Raw genomic sequence first — 19397 nt, 5'->3', positions numbered from 1 at the left:
GACACCATCTCTGTGGATAAAACTACCCCAGCACGTGGAGCAGCTAGGCCTCCTGTGTCTATGTCCATTAAGGCCTACACACGTGCTAAGGCTGCCAAACAGGCTAGGTCTCACCCTCCTAAATCTGTTTCACAGGGATCCTCTGCTGGTTCTCAGATATTAAGTTTAGCTGAGGACCTTATTTCTTTAATCAGGGGCTCTCAGCCACATCCAGACAGAGGTTCTCAGCCGCCTTCTGACAAAAGGCCTAGGGTTGAACAGGTAGATCCCCAGTATTCTGGTGAGGCCTCTGGTGATTCTGGTCACTCAGATTACCAGGAGGAGGCCTTCCCGGCCTACGAGGATTCTGATGCTGAGGAATCCATCCCCTCCGTTTCTCCTCCAGAGGATATTTCATTTGGGGAAACACTTCATTCCATGCGAGAGCATTTCCAATGGCAAGGCCAGGAATACTCAGACTCCAGGAAGAGGTTAAGGCAATTTTTAAAGTTGTCTCAGCATAGACCCTTGGCTATACCCCCTGTTTTAGGTGTATTGGATGATGTGTACTCAGACTCCAGTGTTTCCCCTGATTCTCTCCCTCTTGCCCCTGTCAAGCCAGACAGGTACTACAGGGTCCCAGATACACATCAATATCTATACAAGGCCCATACTGCTGATCCAGAAACTATTTCTCAGGGGCCTAGAGGGGTTGTTTCCACTACTGCTAAGAATCCTTTGCCTTCTGATAGGGATTCTAGGTCTTTAGAAAGGTGGGGTAAAAAAGTATATACTTCATCCACCCTTACGATGAGAGCATTAAACTGTCAATTTCATATGTTCCAGTATCAGGAGTACATGTTAGATGAATTGCAGAAGAAATTGGCCTCTCCTGAGCCATTAGATAGAAAGGCACTGCAGGATTTGGTCCATAATACACAGAAGGTTAGCAACCATTTCCTTCAGTGTGGATATGATGCATTGGAAGCTTCATGTAGAGCAGCCATGACAGGGGCTGTCATACGTAGACATGCTTGGTTGAAGGAACAAACATTGCCAGATCATGTTAAAGTAAAGCTTCTGGATGCAGCACTGGAAAAACAAAAGCTATTTGGTGCTAATGCACAAGAGGTGTTAAAGACAATTGAGGAAAAGGCTAAATCAGTACAAACAGTCAAAGATTTCCTCCAGGTACAACCTCCAAGATTCAGTAGGAATTGGCCTTCAAAGAATTGGTCCTTTCCAGACACTGACAAGTTTCAAAGAGGTAAAAACAGGCGTGCAAGAGGTAGAGGGCAATATCGGGGCTCCTACAGAGGCCGTCAATGGCAACCACCTAACCAGAGAGGTGGAGCAGGATCATCTACTGTTCCACAAGGACAGACTCAATGACTTGACTTTGATACCGCCAACCAGGGCTCAATTAGAAGCACCTTTGGGCAGAAAACTATCTTTATTCTCAGAAAATTGGCACACTATTACAATGGCCAAATGGATTTTGGACATAATAGACAAAGGCTACAGATTCCACTTCCATACATTACCAACAAGACAAGGCATGCCAAACCTGCCACAAAATCAGAGGGCAGAGGCACTCATACAAGTTTCAAAGCTGTTACAAATAAAAGCAATAGAAAAGGTTCCTCCAAAGGAACAAGGCCAAGGATTTTTGCCCAAGACTGTTCCTTGTTCCAAGAAAAGAAAAACAATGGAGACCTATCCTGGACTTGTCCGCACTGAATACTTATCTCATCGTGCCAAAATTCAAAATGCTGACTTTACAGCAACTCCTTCCCATGTTGGGCAAGGGGTCCTGGCTGGTAACTCTGGACCTCAAGGAGGCATACCTGCATGTCCCAATCAGACAAAGTTGCAGACGATACCTCAGATTTCTTGCAGGGTCAGAGCATTATCAATTCTCAGCATTGCCCTTTGGCTTATCTACTGCGCCCAGAGTATTCACGAAATGCCGGGCATCAGTAATTGCACATTGCAGACTTCAGGGGATACAAATATACCCTTACCTGGACGACTGCCTTATACAAGCGGACAGCAAACAAGCCTTGTTAGGAAACTTGGACTATGTCAATCATTTGCTACAGGCTTTGGGATACACAGTCAACATTCAAAAATCAAGACTCGTACCATCCCAACAAATAATATTTCTAGGAGCCAAACTGGACACAAATTCACAGATGGCTTTTCTCACAGAAGAAAAACAAGAGCAATTACCAGAGTATTTCAAAAATCTGACAAAGCAAACCCGGATGAATGCAAGGAAAATCCTGCAGGCCCTGGGCTTCATGGCATCTTGCATTCTTCTGATATCACTGGCAAGGCTGCACATGAGAAAACTACAATGGTATCTAAAAAGTTTATGGTCTCAACACAGCCACAACCTAGAAACAATTATTCCACTCATTCCATGTCTTCAAAAGGAATTTCTGTGGTGGGCTCAAGCAAGCCAACAAAACAAAGGTCTGCCTTTCACCAAGCCTCCAGCAAGCCAAACCATCAAAACAGACACATCAGACCTTGGATGGGGGGCGTACATGGCGGGCAGATGCATTCAAGGACAATGGACACCAAAAGAATTGCATCTGCACATCAATCAAAAAGAAATGCTGGCAGTGATTCATGCGATCCAGGCCTTCGAAAAGCTTCTACATCAAGGCCATCTACTAATAAGGACAGACAATACCACAGTTATGTGGTACATAAACAAGCAATGAGGTACCCATTCATACCCTCTTTGCAGACTGGCAATGAATCTCTGGGAAACATCCCTGAAACTGAACATAGAGCTGCAAGCCCAGTTTGTACCAGGGAAAGACAATGTTCTGGCGGACAGCCTAAGCAGAAGCATCCTGGACCCTCACGAATGGATGTTGCATCCAGACATATTTGTTCAAATAACTCAAGCATGGGGAAGGCCGGACATAGATCTTTTTGCCTCCCATCTCAATCACCATCTGAAAAAATTCTGCACAAGGACACATCATCCACAAGCATGGAAGGTGGATGCTCTCTCGTTCAGCTGGAATTCTCTAACAGTATATGCATTCCCACCTCTTCCATTAATGACCAAGGTGTTACTGAAGATCAAAGCAGAACAACCAAAAGGCATTTTGATAGCTCCAGACTGGCCGAGACAACACTGGTTTCCATTACTAAGGAGCATAACTCGCACCAATCCGTGGCCTCTACCTCAATGGCCACTTCTTCTAACTCAGCACAATTACAGGACTCTGCACCCCAGCCTGCAAACATTGAAGCTGACAGCTTGGAAGGTTCCATGACTACACATCAGGGTACTCTCTCCAAGAGGGTAAAAGATATCATACTGGAAGCCCGCAGGCCTTCCACTAGAAAGGCATATTCAGCAAAATGGAAGAGATTTCATATCTGGAACTCCAAAAAGGTTCAAGATCCAGCAGTAATGAGCATTCCACAGATACTAGAATATTTGGCAGAAATGCTCCACAATGGACTTTCTTATTCTTCCATAAAAATACACGCTTCAGCAATTTCAGCAGAATACAACACTGATCCACCTGTATTTTCTCATCCTTTACTGAGACAGTTTCTAAGAGGAATAAAAAACATCAAGCCTCCAAGGAAACCACCAGTGCCTGCATGGGACCTCAACTTCGTGTTGGAAAAATGAACTCTTCCTCCTTTTGAACCAGCAGCATCTTCAGAATTGCAATTTCTGTCCTGGAAAACAGCTTTCCTCCTGGCAATAACCTCAGAAAGAAGGGTCTCGGAGTTACAGGCCCTCATGGCAGTACAACCATTTCTCATTTTTCATCAGGACAGAGTTTCTTTAAGAACCAATCCGTCCTTCATGCCAAAAGTGGTATCCAGGGTTTCTCTGAATCAAGCAATTCACCTGCCTACCTTTTTTCCTAATCCTCAAAATAAAGGAGAAAGGCTTCTGCACACCTTGGACATACACAGACATTTGCGCTACTACTTGGACAGAACAAAGACTTTCAGACAATCTGACCAGCTATTTGTAGCCTACACTGCTGGAGTACAGGGAAAAGCAATTTCCAAACAGACAATTTCTAAATGGATTGGAAACTGCATTCGATTCTGCTACTCTTTCCATGGAAAAAATGTGCCAGCTGACATCAGGCCACATTCCACAAGAGCAACAGCCACCTCCACAGCCTTTCTAAGAGGGGTGGCTACAAAGGACATTTAAGAAGCTGCTACATGGAGCTCCGTGCATACATTTTCCAAGCATTACAACCTGCCTTTATATTCCAGATCCAGAGCAGGGTTTGCTACTGCAGTCCTGCAGGGCATATTAGCTACACCATCTCTATCTTAGTGCCTACCACCCCCAGCTTGGCTATGGTATTCTACCCATATGTCAGGACTCCAGTTGCATCCTTGAAGGACATAGTACAGTTTTGTACCTACCATAAATGTAGATGTCCGATAGGTATGCAACTGCAGTCAGGTTTTCCCTCCCTCCTACCCCACTGTGATATTCTTTTGGGTACCTACCCCTCATTCTAGCTAGCTGGGGATATCTGTTATGGTGTATTTGTTTGTTATTGTTGTACATGTCTGGAATTTCTTTCCATACTCCAAATTTAGCCTTCCTTAGAGGGCACCTGGCATCTGGGGCAAGAAATACTGAAGAAGATGGCGTCGGCTGATGCTTTTATACCCCAGCTGCTTTGATGTCGGGGAGGAGGCGACATCAGCCGACGCCGGACCCAGACTTTGGAATCTGGCCGACCGAAGGGCTGCCTGAGGCAGGACAAACCCATATGTCAGGACTGCAGTTGCATACCTATTGGACATCTACATTTATGGTAGGTACAAAACTGTACTTTTCTCAGGCCCAAGGTACGAACCACACCCAAGAAACTGATGACCCTCTCTCAGGTGCCTGCTACCTTGCCTCAGTCTCAATTGCTTAAAATGACAGAAGACCTTATCGTGCTGATCACGGGAAGTCAAGCTATCCCCTTCAAAAGGAAAAGAGATCTGTCCCCTGTAGTCTTATATGAACAAGAGTCAGATGTCTCTGATGCATCTGACTACGAAGACATGCAACCCCTTTCCACTTAAGAGGATTCTGATGGAGAGGACTCCATATCTCCAGCCTCACCCCCAGAGGAATTTTCCTTTGGGGAAACCCTGAATACTTTAAGGGAGCATTTCCAATGGGAGAGTCAGGACTACCCTTAGTCTAAAAAGAGACTCAAGGAATTCCTAGATCTTCCACAGCACAAGACCCTTGGCCATCCCCACCAGTTTTGGATGTTATGGAGGATGTTTTCCTCAAATCCAGCTTGACTCCTGCTCCCAGAAAAACAAACCGGTACTACAGAATCCCTGACTCTCGCAAATAGCTTTATAAAAATCCAACGCTGATCCTGAGTTAATTTCTCAAGGGCCAAAAGGGATTAAAGCAACTTCTGCTAAGAATTCCACCCCCTCAGACAGGGATTCCCGAGCTTTGGACAGATGGAGTAAAAAAAACACTTCAGCTACTCTTGCTATGAGGGCACTAAACTGTCAGTTACATATGCTGAAATCTCAGCCGCATACCTTGGAACTCCTTAAACAAAAAATGTCTTCCTTTCCTGCTTGGCCAGAATCAAAAGATTTACAAGACTTAATGCATTCTGCAAGTCAAGTGACTAAACACACCTTGCACTGTGGGTTTTACACCCTAGAAGCTTCTTGCAGGGCAGCAGTCACTGGACCTGTCATTAGAAGACATACATGGCTTAAGAAACAACCCCTGCCAGACCATGTCAAATCCAAATTGTTAGATGGCCCCTTGCACAAAGATAACCTATTTGGCATTAAGGCAGAAGAGGCATTAAAAAGATGGAAGAAGAAGCAAAATCTGTGCAAACAGTTAAGGATTTCTTACAGGTCCAGCCCCCCAGGTTCAGCAGGCATTGCCCCTCCAAGCACAGGTCCTTTCCTGCTCTGAGCCCAGCATAGGCCCTGTGGAAACAGACCCCCCCCCCCCCCAGACAGCAGCTCCAGGGAATGCAGAGATCTAAGCAGTGGCCTACCTCAACTTCAAAACCAGGGAGTTATAAGCCACCCCCTTATGGTAAGAACTCACAATGACTCACCCCCCTGCCCACCTTCATTTACCCTTGGGGGGAAAACTCTCCTTTCACTCAAGCACCTGGGCCACCATTGCCAATGACCAATGGGTTCTGAACATTCTGTCCCAGGGATACAAACTCTCCTTCCACACCCTTCAAACCCCAAAAGGATTCCCAGATCTACCACCAAATCAATGGGCAGAGGCTCAAGAGGAAGTCCTTTCTCTGCTCTCTATGAGGGCAACAGAGCATGTTCCTGCAGAACAGATAGACCAGGGCTTCTACTCCAGACTTTTTCTGGTGCCCAGAAAAGAAGGCACCTGGCGCCCCATCCTCAGTCTATCCATTCTAAACACCTTCCTGGTGATTCCAGAATTCAAAATGCTCACCCTCCAGCAGCTGCAGCCCATGCTCTCCAAAGACGCTTGGCTGGCCACCCTAGATCTAAAAGAGGCCTTACCTCCACATTCCTATCAGGGAATTATGCAGGAAATATCTCCGCTTCAGGGCAGGATCTCAACACTTTCAGTTCTGTGCGCTTCCCTTTGGCTTATCTACTGCTCCCAGAGTTTTCACAAAATGTCTGTCTCCGGCTGTTGCCTTTTGCAGACAAAGAAATATTCAAATTTACCCATACTTAGACAACTGCCTTATTTAGGCAGACAGCCAGGAAAAGCTGCTGAAGCACCTGGCCTTTGTAAAGACCCTACTAACCTTCATGGGCTACACAATCAACGAAAATAAACCCAAACAGGTGCACACCCATAATATAATCTTCCTGGGAGCAGGTCTGGACACAGCATCCCAGATGGCAAACCTTACACCAGAAAAACAAATTTTCCTGACAGTCTACTTCTCACAACTAGACACCAGGCCCCAGCTGTCTGCAAGGAAGAGCCTGCAAGCTCTGGGGTTCATGGCATCTTGCATACTACTCATTCCATATGCCAGACTGCATATGAGGACATTTCAGTGGTACCTAAAGAGCCTTTGGTGTCACCACTCTCAAGACCTGGAATCTCTACCTATAATTCCTTGCCTCAGAAAGGATTTTCTTTGGTGGGCATCAGCATGCTCCCACAACAAAGGACTGTCCTTCTCCCCACCCAGACCCTCACCACAGACGCATCAGACTATGCTTGGGGTGCACACCTGGACAGCAGGTGCATACAGGGACAATGGTGCCCAGAGCAAATACCTCTGCTAATGGCTGTGCAGCACGCCTTGATAGCTTTCAAACCCCTTCTCTCTCCAGTGGTTCTCCTGATCAGAACAGACAACACCACTGTGATGTGGTACTTCAGAAAGCAGGGAGGGACTTACTCCTACCCTATATGCAGGCTGGCCATGACCCTTTGGCTCGCAGCCTCTTCCATGCAACTACAACTGTTAGCACAATACCTACCAGGCTCCCTCAACTCTCTGGCAGACCAATTAAGCAGAAGTCTTCTGGACCCACACGAATGGCAACTCAACAGCTGTACCTGCACCCGAATAACTCAGAAATTGGGAACCCCGAAGGTCAATCTCTTTGCTTCCCACACCAACCATCAGCTCAGCAAATTCTGCACCAGGAAGTATCACTGCATGACTTGGAAAGTGGATGCCCTGTCCTTCCCCTGGGTCAATTTGTTGGTCTATGCATTTCCTCCCCTACCTTTCATCCCCAGGGTACTGCTCAAAATAAGGGAGGAAAAACCAAGGACCATTCTCATAGCTCCAGACTGGCCCCAACAACACTAGTACCTCTTGTTGTGCAGCCTGTCCCCATTGTCTCCTTGGCATCTTCCTCAGATTCCAAACCTCCTGACCCAGAGGGAAGGGGAATTCATGCATCCCCAATTGCAGGCACTCAGTTTGACAGCTTGGCTTATTACCTAACCCCGAACCAATCTGCTATCTTCAGTAAACAGGTTCTGGATGTTATCCATGAGGCCAGACATCCTAGCACCAGAAAGTCTTATGCAGATAAATGGAAAAGGTTCTGCACCTGGATCCAGGCTAAGGGAGCCAATACGGCACAGGCCTCCATCCCTCTCATCCTGGATTACTTAGCTGATCTACTACAGAGTGCCCTCTCTTTCTCCTCTCTAAAAATTCATGCTTCAACTATTTCTGCTCATTTTCCCAATGAGCAGCTACTTTTCTCCCACCATTTGATCAAACAGTTCCTCAGAGGGGCTAGCAACTTGAGGCCCCCAGAAGGGCACCAACACCAGCTTGGGACTTTAACTTTGTCTTGGAAAAGCTCACCCTCCCCCCTTTCGAACCAGCTGCCTCTGCAGAGCTAATTTTTTTCTCCGGGAAGACAGCATTCCTTCTTGCTAACACTTCAGCCAGAAGAGTCTCTTAGCTGCAAGCACTTATGGCTGTGGAACCCTTGATCATCTTCTATGCAGACAGGGTATCCCTCGGAAATAACCCATCCTTCATGCCTAAGGTGGTATCCAGTGTGGCTCTCAACCAATCCATTTATTTGCCCACCTTCTTTCCTAATCCCCAGAACAAGGGGGAAAGGATTCTTCACTCTCTAGATGTGCACAGACAGCTCAGATTTTATCTGGACAGGACAAATCCTTCAGAGAATTTGATCAGTTGTTGGTTAGCTTTGCTACGGGGCAGAAGACAAAGCCATCACCAAGCAAACCATTTCCAAATGGATAGCACACTGCATCCATTTATGCTACAAACAACATGGAAAGCCTCCCCCCAAGGGGGTCAGTAACACTGCACCAGAGCAGCCTCCACCTCTGCAGCTTTCCTTGGAGGAGTCCCCACCAGGGACATCCTGGATGCTGCCAAATGGACATCTGTTCACACTTTTTCCAAGCATTTCTACCTGCCTCTCTTCTCAAAATCCAGGGCAGAGATTGCCTCTGCAGTCTTGCAGGGCATCCTAGCCAGCCCTGAGTTTCCTTGACTGCCTCCACCCTTTTCCTCAGCTTTGGGAATCTACCCAAATGTGATGACTGCAACAGTGAAACACGAAGAACATAGTACAGTTGTGTACACTTAACATAAATGTAGATGTTCGAGTCTATTCACTGTTGCAGTCCTGGTTTCCCTCCCTCCATTCCCCTTCTTCTCTTTCTCCTTTTATTACAATTCTTACATGTTGTTCTCCTTTCCTTACAAGGGACATATTGGTATTTATTTTTCACTGGTGGGGTTCTTCCACCAAAACCTGGCCTCCTACTTTGGGGGCTTCTGACAGGTTAGGGCAAGAAAAACTGATGTAATGGGGTTGGCTGCTTTACTTTATACTCCTCACGACCTGACATCAGTCAAGTGACAGCAACAGATGCAGAAATACTAAGTCTCTGGTATTCGGGCTGGCCTACGACTACCCTGGTAGGGATAACCCAAATGTGATGACTGCAGCAGAGAATACACTCAAAGATCTACATTTATGGTAAGTGTACACAACTGTACGCATCCCCCCCCTTTCCACTTATCCAGAAGGTCCTGCTGAAAAATTCAGTGGGAACAGCCAAAAATCTTGCTGGTTTTACACCCCTTTGGTGAAGACAGCATTGGTTCTCCCATCTGAAGTAGTTTACTTAATTTAGTCTTCAACCTGTGGGTACTGGATCCATCTCAGCTCCGAGCCGGCAAATTCACTAGCATCTGCTCTGAGCACCAAGCTTCGCCCCTTACTCATAATACACCTCCACTACCTTCGTGTCTCTCAAGTGTACCTCATTACAAGGAACGTACCTCATTTTGTGTCTTAAAAAGTTCATGTTCCTCGAAGTTCCACATTGAAAGTGTCTGTAACACATTCACTGTTGGGAATTTAAGTGATAAGTGAAATCCATGGTAAATAGAAGTAAATAATATTAATTCATTAAAATCTTCTTAGTAAAATCAGCATATTTTTACCATCCTATGACCTTCCTACCTGAAGTTGTTAGTAAGCCATTAGTACGTGTTCCACATTTTGCCCATTTGTTCCACATTATGAGGGCTAGTGTTCCTCATTTTGGAGATGGAAGATTGAGAGCTACCCCAGATCTCATTTGCCGCGGCTTGCCTGAAGTATCGTGATCTTCTGAGCTCCGAGTTAGTGAGTGGGTTTTTGCTTTTTAAGCAACGTTTTTTCTAAAAATTTTCAGTGTAGGTGTTTAGTGTAGGTTCCCTCTCCTCCTCCCCTCACTGGTGCGCCGTGTATTAGAAAGTTTCCTGCAGTTTTAGTGTTAGTTTGTTAGTCTGTATTGCTTCCCCTCCCCCCTCAGTGTTTTGTATGCCTTGAGTGTGTGGTGAGTGGTTTGTGAGTGGGAAATAGGTAATTTTTTTTCTTTTCCTTTTCCTTCTCTAGTGTGTGTTTTCTTGTACAGATGTGGCTGACCCCAAGCCTGCCTTTAAAAGGTGCACTGAGTGTGGCCATAAATTGTCTCCTGCAGATGGCCACACACTGTGTAATGTGTTTGGGCGTTGCCCACTTGAGTATAGATTGTACTATCTGCGTGGGTTTAAACCCCCGAGCTATAAAAGACAGGAAGGCTAAGTTGGCCCTAAAAGGCCTTCTACTAACTTGTGAGGTGGCTGCCTCATCCACTGTTTCGGTCACAACGGCTGCTGTGGCCACCTGTCCTTCCTCTCTTGCCTTTGCTTCTCCTCCCTCCCAGGCTGGGACTCAACCTCCCATTTCTAAGCCTGTGGAAGTTGAGTGGAAAAGGGGCAGAGAGAAGGAGAGAGAGAGAGCACAAAGACAAGCACTCTTCCAAACCAGAGAAACGCAAGAGGTCTCTGGACCTTCCTTTTACTCCTGCCAAAGGTAAGGCTAGGATCCGTGGCTGCCCTCAGCTCCGATCTCCGAGATTTTCTCCGGAGCCAGAAGAGACATGTCCTCCATCTAGGGCCTTGGTTCCTTGACCCACTAGGTCGGAGTCCGTGGCCTAGTCGCGATCCACACATAACGTATCAGAAGTTGACATGGATAAAATGATGAGGAGGTTCATTCATACTCAGATCCAGATGGGGGTCTTGCCAGCCCCCTCCTCCCTCTGGAGGGAGAAGCTTGCTTCCTTTTTTCACACCAGTTTCTCTTTCCCCAATCCGTCCACCGGTTTCGGAGTACTCTGATCCAAGGATAGCCTTAGTCAGGGGTCGGTGCCGATGGTACCTGTCTCCTCACCCACCGACAGCTGCCTGGAGTATGTCGGATCTGACCATTTCGGATCCGAGTAGCTCTCGGAGCCAGAGCTTGGGTGTCAGATCCAAGGAGTGGAACTTTTTTCATCGGCTCCAGAGTTTTCGGGCCAAGTTCCCTCCCTCGGAGCTACGTCCACTTCGGGCCCGGCTCCGATTCTTGCGTTGGATCTGCCAGTTTTCGGAACCTTTCAAGGTGTCTTTTGCCAACACCCCTTATGACGGCTCTACTCTTTTTGGTAAGACTGTCAAAGAGACTTTAGTCCAGAGTGAGAAGGACGAGAAGACACGGTCTGCCATCGGAAGCCGCTTCTCGACCCCTCAAAGATCCTTTTCCCAGAATCAGAGTGGGCAAAAGAAGATGTTGTTCTGGAAGTCACAGTATTCCTCTGACACTCAGGGTTTCTCTTCCCCCAGAGGCAGAGGGGGACAAGATAGACACCGGCCCAGAGGCAGAGGGGGTCTGAGGAATTTTGGGTCTCGCGAACTTTTCTCAGACAGGCCTGGACAGCAACTGTGAGGGATTGCCTGACTGCTCTACTCTGGAGGCATCGGGGGATGATTGTCATTGCACTTGGTAGCATGGGAGTCCATAACATAAGACCACTGGGTGCTTCAGATCATATCCAGAGGATACTCTATCCCCCTTTGTGGTTTTATTTATTTATTTATTTATTTTATTTTACATTTGTTGACCGGGCTAGTCCAGCTGGATACATGTCCATTTTCAGTGGAGGCCCGAGGAGAAAAGCTCCATGTAAAAAACATCTTAAGGACATTTTAAAAAAACATATTGATAACATCCTTTGGTTCCTCCCAAACCTCCTGGATGTACCACCCACGTAAAGAGAGGCAGCAGTACAGGAAATCTCCAAGCTACTAGGAAAACGAGCCATCGAACCCGCCCCCCCAGATCAGTCTGGATCAGGCTTCTACTCCAGGTTCTTTTTGGTGCCAAAGAAAGCAGGGGACTTGAGGCCCATTTTGGACCTGTCTACACTGAACATGTCAGTTGCCAAAGAAAAATTCCAGATGATCACACTACGGTTCATCATGCCGTACCTGCAGGAGAGCAACTGGATGTGTTCATTAGACCTCCAGGATGCCTACTATCACATAATGATGCACAGAAGCTCCAGGAGGTTCCTCTGCTTCCAGCTAGGAGTCAATAATTACCAATTTCGAGCCCTACCCTTTGGTCTCACCACAACCCCCCCAGTGTTCACCAAAGTGAACACTGCTCCCACCAATGTAAATTTTTTAAGCTGACCATATTATTCAGACCTAGATATTTGTCTAGCTAACATTTTATCATCTATATATCACTATATTATTAAACTTATTTATAATATCCTCACCTCATATTTTAATGGCAATGCTTTTAAAATTAAATTAAATTTGTGTGTTAGTTCCTTTTCCTTAAGGTGCTTGGCTAATGCATTGGTCATTACCATCCTTCTAATTTCTGATTTGTGTTCAATTATACGGTCGTTCAAACGCCTGGAACACTTTATCAAAACTGCACTGAAGACCAAGTGTCCAGATCACCTTCTCTCCTTTAAACTTCTTTTTTTGCAGGCGGCAAGCCCCCCACCCCCAAAAAAACTTTTTATATACTAATTGCGATATCTCCATACCTTAGAGAAAAAGGCATATTCCAAGAAGTGATCATCTCGTTCATCTCTGTGTTTGTTTGATACTTAAGCCATTTAGTTTCCATGTTTCATGACTCGTTCTAGTGGGTCCTGACATTTCAAATGGTTATAAACTGATTGCTGTCTGTACCTTTCTTATCTATTTTCCCCTCCCAGGTATGAAAAACAGCTTGCATGCTTTCAGATAAAATTAACTTTTAGCACTAAGAAAGAGTCCTGTCTACCTTTAAATGAAACTAAAGTGTGCAGTGTTCTATTAACTGCATAAAATTATTAAGGCTACTCAGGAGGCCATTATTTCATTTGTTTGAGGCCAGTAATTGTGAGGAACTTCTGTGGCCTTGTGCTTCCAGCAGCTACAGATGTCTTTGTGAGTACATTCAAAAGTGGCGCCTCTAATGGGTCTTATGAGTATGATGATGCAGGAGGGGGAACAACTCTTTTTTTTTTCTGGAGAACCCTTTTATATGATGGTGTGCCCGTAGAAGGACTTCCTGGCTACTGTGGCAATGTGACCACATCATTTGGAGACTTGACTATGGCTCCTAGTTTGCAGTCATCTGTGAACTTCGTTAGCCAGAAGCCTTCTGTGTTGGCCTGTACTTCAGAGAAGTAGATACCAAACAGGAGAGGTCCCAGGACGGAACACTGTGCTACTCCACTTGTCACTGCTTTGAGGTCAGATTTGGAGTCTGCAACTTTTACAGTGTGGGTTCTGTCAGTGAGCCAGTTGGCAACCCTTCTTGTGATGTAGGGATTTATACCTAGTTTAGTGAGTTTAGCTATAATTATGGAATGGGGGATGACGTTGAAAGCTTTGGCGAGGTCAAGATAGGCTGTGTGAACCACCTTACCCTCATCCACGGCTTTGGTGACTGCCTCAAAAAAGTCAATCAGGTTCAGGATGCATGATCTGACTTTCACAAACCCGAACTGGGTCGGATCCAGAGTTTGGAGGTTACCAATGTCTTTGTATGGCACGTTCCATGGTCTTGCAGACCAGGCTCGGCAGGCTAATAGGTTTATAGTTCCTGGGATCAGTGGTGGCTCCCCCTTTGTGGAGTGGGATAACTGTTGCTGTGCGCCATTCAGTGGGCACAAAGCCTGATGCGAGGCTGTTATTGAACATGGTGCTTAAGTGGGGAGCCAGTTTGTTCTGAAGTTTGTGTAAAACGCAGCCTGGGATGTTGTCCGATCCCATGGATGCTGTGTTTTTGGCTTTAGAGAGTGCAGCTTTTACCTGCATAGTTGTGATTACAGGGACTCTTCATTCTTCCTATATCGATATGGGCCCTTTAGGTGGTGAGAGGGGGTAAAGTTAGCACTGAACTGATCTGCCAGGATGTTGGCAATATCAGTTGGTTTTGTAATTTTCGTGCCTTTGGGATTTTACTCTGTTTTGCAACCGTTTCTTCCTTCTGTTGTACAGTTTGCTTATGGCAGGGGACCACCAGATTGTCTTCCATTTTTTGGAGGATAGCGTCTTGGTTCTGTTTGGGATAGCATGATCCATGCACTCGTATAAGTGCTTATAGAGTGCATTTGTGTAGGATTCAGCAGATGTAACTGTATTGTCCATCTGGATGGTTGTCATGAAGTTCACCACTTCTGTCTTAAGAAGCATGAAGTTGGCTTTGGAGAAACTTTTTACTGTGGTTTCCTTAATGGGGGTGGGGGCGGGATGTGGATATCAAGGGTGATAAGCTTATGGGCGGATCGGACCAACGAGGAGTTGACTTCAGGTATGGAACACCGGTCACTCATGTTGGTAATGACTAGGTCTAGGATATTGTTGCTCCTGGTGGGGATGTGGATAAGTTGATCTAGGGCATTGGAGTTTATGAATTTAAGAAAGCGTTGAGCTAAGGAGTTGGTACTTGAGTAGTTTTCCCAGTTAATGGTGGGGTAGTTGAAGTCGCCCATTATTAGGGTGTTTGGTTGAACCCTAATATTTTCCAGTACATCAAGAAAAGAGGGATAGAGGAATGGGAATCCTGGGGCATGGTGGGGGATCTGTAGCAGGCTACAATTTGGATTGCAGTTTTGCCCAGAGTTAGTTGCACTTGGATAACCTCGGATGCATTATGCTGAGCAACTAGCCTGGAGGTGTGGATATCCTTATTGAATATGGACACACCTCCGCCTTTGGTGTTTCAGTCCAGGTTACATGGCCGAAAAGTGTGGTATGAGTTATAGCCTGGTAGTGCAGGGGTACTCTCTGGAGCCTTGAACCTGGTCTCAGTCACTGCACAGATACTGATGTTCTCCATTAATTAAAATGCTGTGTGTACAGAGTTCTTCTGGCCAGCTGCTAGCTACAGACTTCATTTTTTCCACTGAGAGCATTTAGTAATGGAAAATACAAGCTGATAACTCTGCAGATTCATCATTTTGTCTTCTTTCTCAAGTCTGGTTGTTTAAAAAATGTCCATAGCTCAAGCCAAGGATATCAATCTAAAGGTTTACCACCACTTAACCGAACACACGGCAGTCGAACCCAACAATGATCAATTCCGATAACCAAATTTGTGCAGGTTGAACGGTCGGAATGTAGCAAAACCACCAAATGCACATTTTTGGTGCCATCATGGAAATCCTACTCCAGCGGGGAGGTTGGTCCACCCCCAAACCTTCTTCTAACAAATCCGTGTTCCTGGAGGCTTTCGGCATTGGCCCATCTACTTCCAAGGTGTTCCCTTCCACAAATCCCCTGGTGGACCTGGTCACCTCATGGGCCTGGAAGGAGCCGGACACCGTGGAACCAATCCCTAAACATCCTGATAAGATGTTGAGTCCACCATCAGACCAGCGTGGAACAAGGGCTCCCCTGTAGATGCATAAACCCGCTTGATAATATGTTTTATAATTAATATATTACCAAATGTCTTGTTGTCATGTATTTGCAATTTTCCTTTTGACCACTTGGTGGTAGTATTTCATTTAAAATATGGTTGATTTAGTATATTTTTATATATGGTGTACGATATATATTTATATGTAAAACACTGGATCCAAATTATATTTAGTTTATGATGTAAATTTAATTTTTTATTTTTTAGATTTATATTTACAAGTGACGTTTTTAACATATTCAAGAAACTGTAGAAGTTCAAGTGATATAAAATGAGGTTAGTGTTATGAATTAAACAGTAGGAATATATATTCATGAGTTGAACTCTAGATGTGATTGGATAATTCAAATGTTTGTGTAGGATATATAAAGGGTAATTTGTAATTATGGTGTTGTCTGATGCCAGGCCTGATGCACAACCTTCAACGAAGGTACGCCCATTCACGCATGTCTCCACGCAGAAGACGCTCTAGCTGAGAATCGAACCAGACAGCGTCTTACTGTGAGGGGACAACGCTACCGCAGCACCACCACGGAAGTCTGGATATGTTGGACGAAAAACGCGGTGATTCGTTAAGCATTTAACATTTGTATTTGTTAATAATAAACAGTTTTTATTTACGCTCGCTGTCCTGTGTTTAGTTTTCCTCATACAGTGCATTTGCTGGTTACCCATATAGCTAAGGCTACTGCAGCAGTGATCTATAAGAACTTCCTCTGTTATGGTACACTTATTTGCAGAACTGAACTTTTCAGTGTGTAACCTTTCTAAGAAGCATCGTTAAATTTGCATGTAGGTGGGAATGTGAAAAATTGGATCAGTATAGAAAGTATGTTGCTTCGTGTCATGTGTGAAGGATTTCTGTTTTAATCTTACTTTTCATCTGCCTAATACTTTCTAATTTTGAAGACCAGACGTGTTTAGCCAATGTAGCTAGCTGCAGGAGTGCTCTTTTCCGCAGACTATGCATTTGTCACATTACTAGTCATCAGCCTGACTTGTTTGTTAATGGTCTGCAGAAAAAGAGCTACTGTAATATGCTTGTACACTGTTGTGGATATGATGTTCCCATTGCTTGTTTTTATTTTCTTTCTTAATTGATTTGCTGTGCTTGCATGCCTCTTGTTTGAAGTGGTGACATTTTTTCTGTTATGAGATCCTGTCTCCCCCACACACACACACACACACACACAGTGTTTGAAGTACTACTGAATTTTAATATGGATACTTTTCAAATTGCAGTACTATAGAATATTAGAATGTTTCCAGGCATACATTATTGCTGGATTAGACATTCTGCAGTTAATGTAATTCATTTTTGCTTCTGGTTAAGGTAAGTTCTAAAATCCTGGAGCTTGCTCGCAAGCAGAGAATGAACACAGATATCAGAAGAACTATATTTTGCGTGATGATGACTAGTGAAGACTTCCTGGAGGCTTTTGAAAATCTTCTCAGGTAATTTTTCAGTTTTCCTTGTAAAAAGAATATTTTTTAGCTTCACAAGAACTTACTGAGTTTGTAGCATGTGATACGTTATTTGTATTAAATTTGTATATTTGAAGGCTTTCTCTGGAGTGTGTACCTGAAGAGTGATGCTTGAGAGTCTTGTCTGTTGCTTTGGTAGGCCTTCTGCAATTGCTTTACACTTAAGAATTCTTCCTATGCCCTCTTACACAGCTTTTAAAATTTCTGAAGTCCAGTGTTCATGAGGACCTTGGTTTCTGCACTTGGGATACAAGGCATAAATTATTAGGTTTGTTTCCTAGCATTCATTCATCCTAGGACAGCACCTGTATTTGACGCCTAAGAAACTGAGGTCTTCCAATGTACTCGTACTCTTGCTATCACCAGATCACCACTTAGGACTATCATAGGTGCTTCTTGTTTTTGAGCCTGGAGCTTGACTGTGATTGCTGCAGTCACTGGTACTGGTTCAGTCCAACTGCTAGTAGGATGCTAGGGAATATCAACAGACACCTCCCCTCATCTTACCATCAGCTGCCAGTAGCTTCTCTCTAAATTCACTATGTCTACCAGACCCTCCTTAACTTCCTCCCCAATCTGGTTAGTCCATGTCCAGCACTGTTAAGGACATCAATATCATACTACTTCTGGAGAGTGTGCCCTAACCCATATGGCCCCCACATCAGCATTGCTTGCAACGCAGTACAAGCCTTTGGGAGGTACATGTGTTTTGTTTTTATGGGCAATCTCCTAACCAAGAAATATGCTTGTGCCATAGAACTGACAGAACACATGGACTTTGGTCCACTGGATGATGTCTCTTTTGGAGGCATCCTTGAATTCCTGCTCCAGAGAGGTGGTTGGTCTACCCAAAGTCCTTCCTCAGAGGAGTCTTTTTAGGGGCTTTTGGGTCTGGCTCATCTACATCTTGGGTGTCCCCTGCAGGTGACCTTATCGACCTTGTCTCCTGCAAGGCATGGAAGGAGCCAGATACTGTGGAGCCCATTCCAGAGAGAGCTGATAAGATCCTTAGTGCCCTCTCTCATAGACAACACTGGACCAAGGGTTCCCTGGTATATGCCATGGTTATTGCTGCAGCCACTAAAACAGAGATGGCCAAACAGAGTTATTCTGTCTATCCCCCTAACATGGAGTCTAGGGCTTTGGACAGATTCGGGAAGCACGTGTATGCTTCAAAGACTTTCGCATTGCGATGGCTGAATTTACCTGGTGCACTTCAGATTACAGAGGGGCTTGATTAAGGAATTCTCTAATTTTGCTTCAGGGTCTATGTCTGCAGAGGAGCCGAAAACCTTTTCCTTAGATTGGCAACCCTACAGTCTATCCCACGCGCCCATGAGGCTAATGTTGCATGCTGCAGAGGATACCTCAAGGGTGGCCGGTTCAGGCATTGCTATGTCGTCATGCCTTAATGCGGCTCTGTGATTTTGTTGAACCTTTCAAGGCATCCATTGTCATTTGGCCTCACGTTTAAAGCGACACTGTCACATAGTGAGAAGGATGGAAAGACTTTGTCTGCCATTGGAATCCATTCTTCTACCCCACAAAGACCATTCTCTAGGAACCAGCGTGATGGTAGGAAGTTGTGGTTCAGAAAGTCTCAAGGTCCTTTTCAGGAATTACAGGGGGATTTTTACCCAGGCAGAGGGGAAATAACTGCAAGGGTAGACACTGCCTCAAGGCAGAGGGGGCCACAAAATGAAGGATCATGAAATTCATTCTCAGATAGGTCCTTTCAGCCCTGAGAGGTTGCCTGACTGTCCCACTGTGGAGGCAGTTGGGGAAGGTGCTTATCCTTGCACCCAGACACGTGGTTAACCATCATAAATGATTGTTGGGTGCAAAGGATCATATCCAGAGGATATTCCATTCCATTTTTTCATAATCCAAAATCAAGGAAAATTCTCCCTGATGTTCCTCCCAATCAGAGGGAGGAAGCAGCATTACAAATTGCAAAGCTGCTAGAAAAAGAGTCATCCAGGAATTCAAGTCAGATCCGGAATTTAGTCAAGGTTCTTTTTAGTGCCAAAGAAGACAGGGGACCTAAGGCCAGTCTTGAACCTAACCCTACTAAACAAATCAGTAGACAATGTGAAGCTCTGGATTGTCACGGTTCAGTCCATTCTACCTCTGTTATGAAAAGACGACTGGATGTGCTCCATCGACATTCAGGTCAGCTTACC

General features: G+C 45.2%; 1 protein-coding gene across 1 annotated transcript in view; it reads left to right on the top strand.

Moving 5' to 3' along the window:
* NOM1 (nucleolar protein with MIF4G domain 1) overlaps positions 1–19397 on the top strand; it is a 507890-nt gene that overhangs the window by 276308 nt on the left and 212185 nt on the right. The window contains exon 6 of the mRNA XM_044065581.1: positions 17063–17184. Coding sequence (XP_043921516.1) covers positions 17063–17184 — 122 coding nt within the window. The remainder of the gene's footprint in view (positions 1–17062; positions 17185–19397) is intronic.

This window comes from Protopterus annectens, chromosome 3.part0 (genome assembly GCF_019279795.1).
Source record: "Protopterus annectens isolate FY-2018-M chromosome 3.part0, PAN1.0, whole genome shotgun sequence".
Taxonomy (NCBI): domain Eukaryota; kingdom Metazoa; phylum Chordata; order Ceratodontiformes; family Protopteridae; genus Protopterus; species Protopterus annectens.
This window is presented reverse-complemented; position numbering and strand designations above follow the sequence as displayed.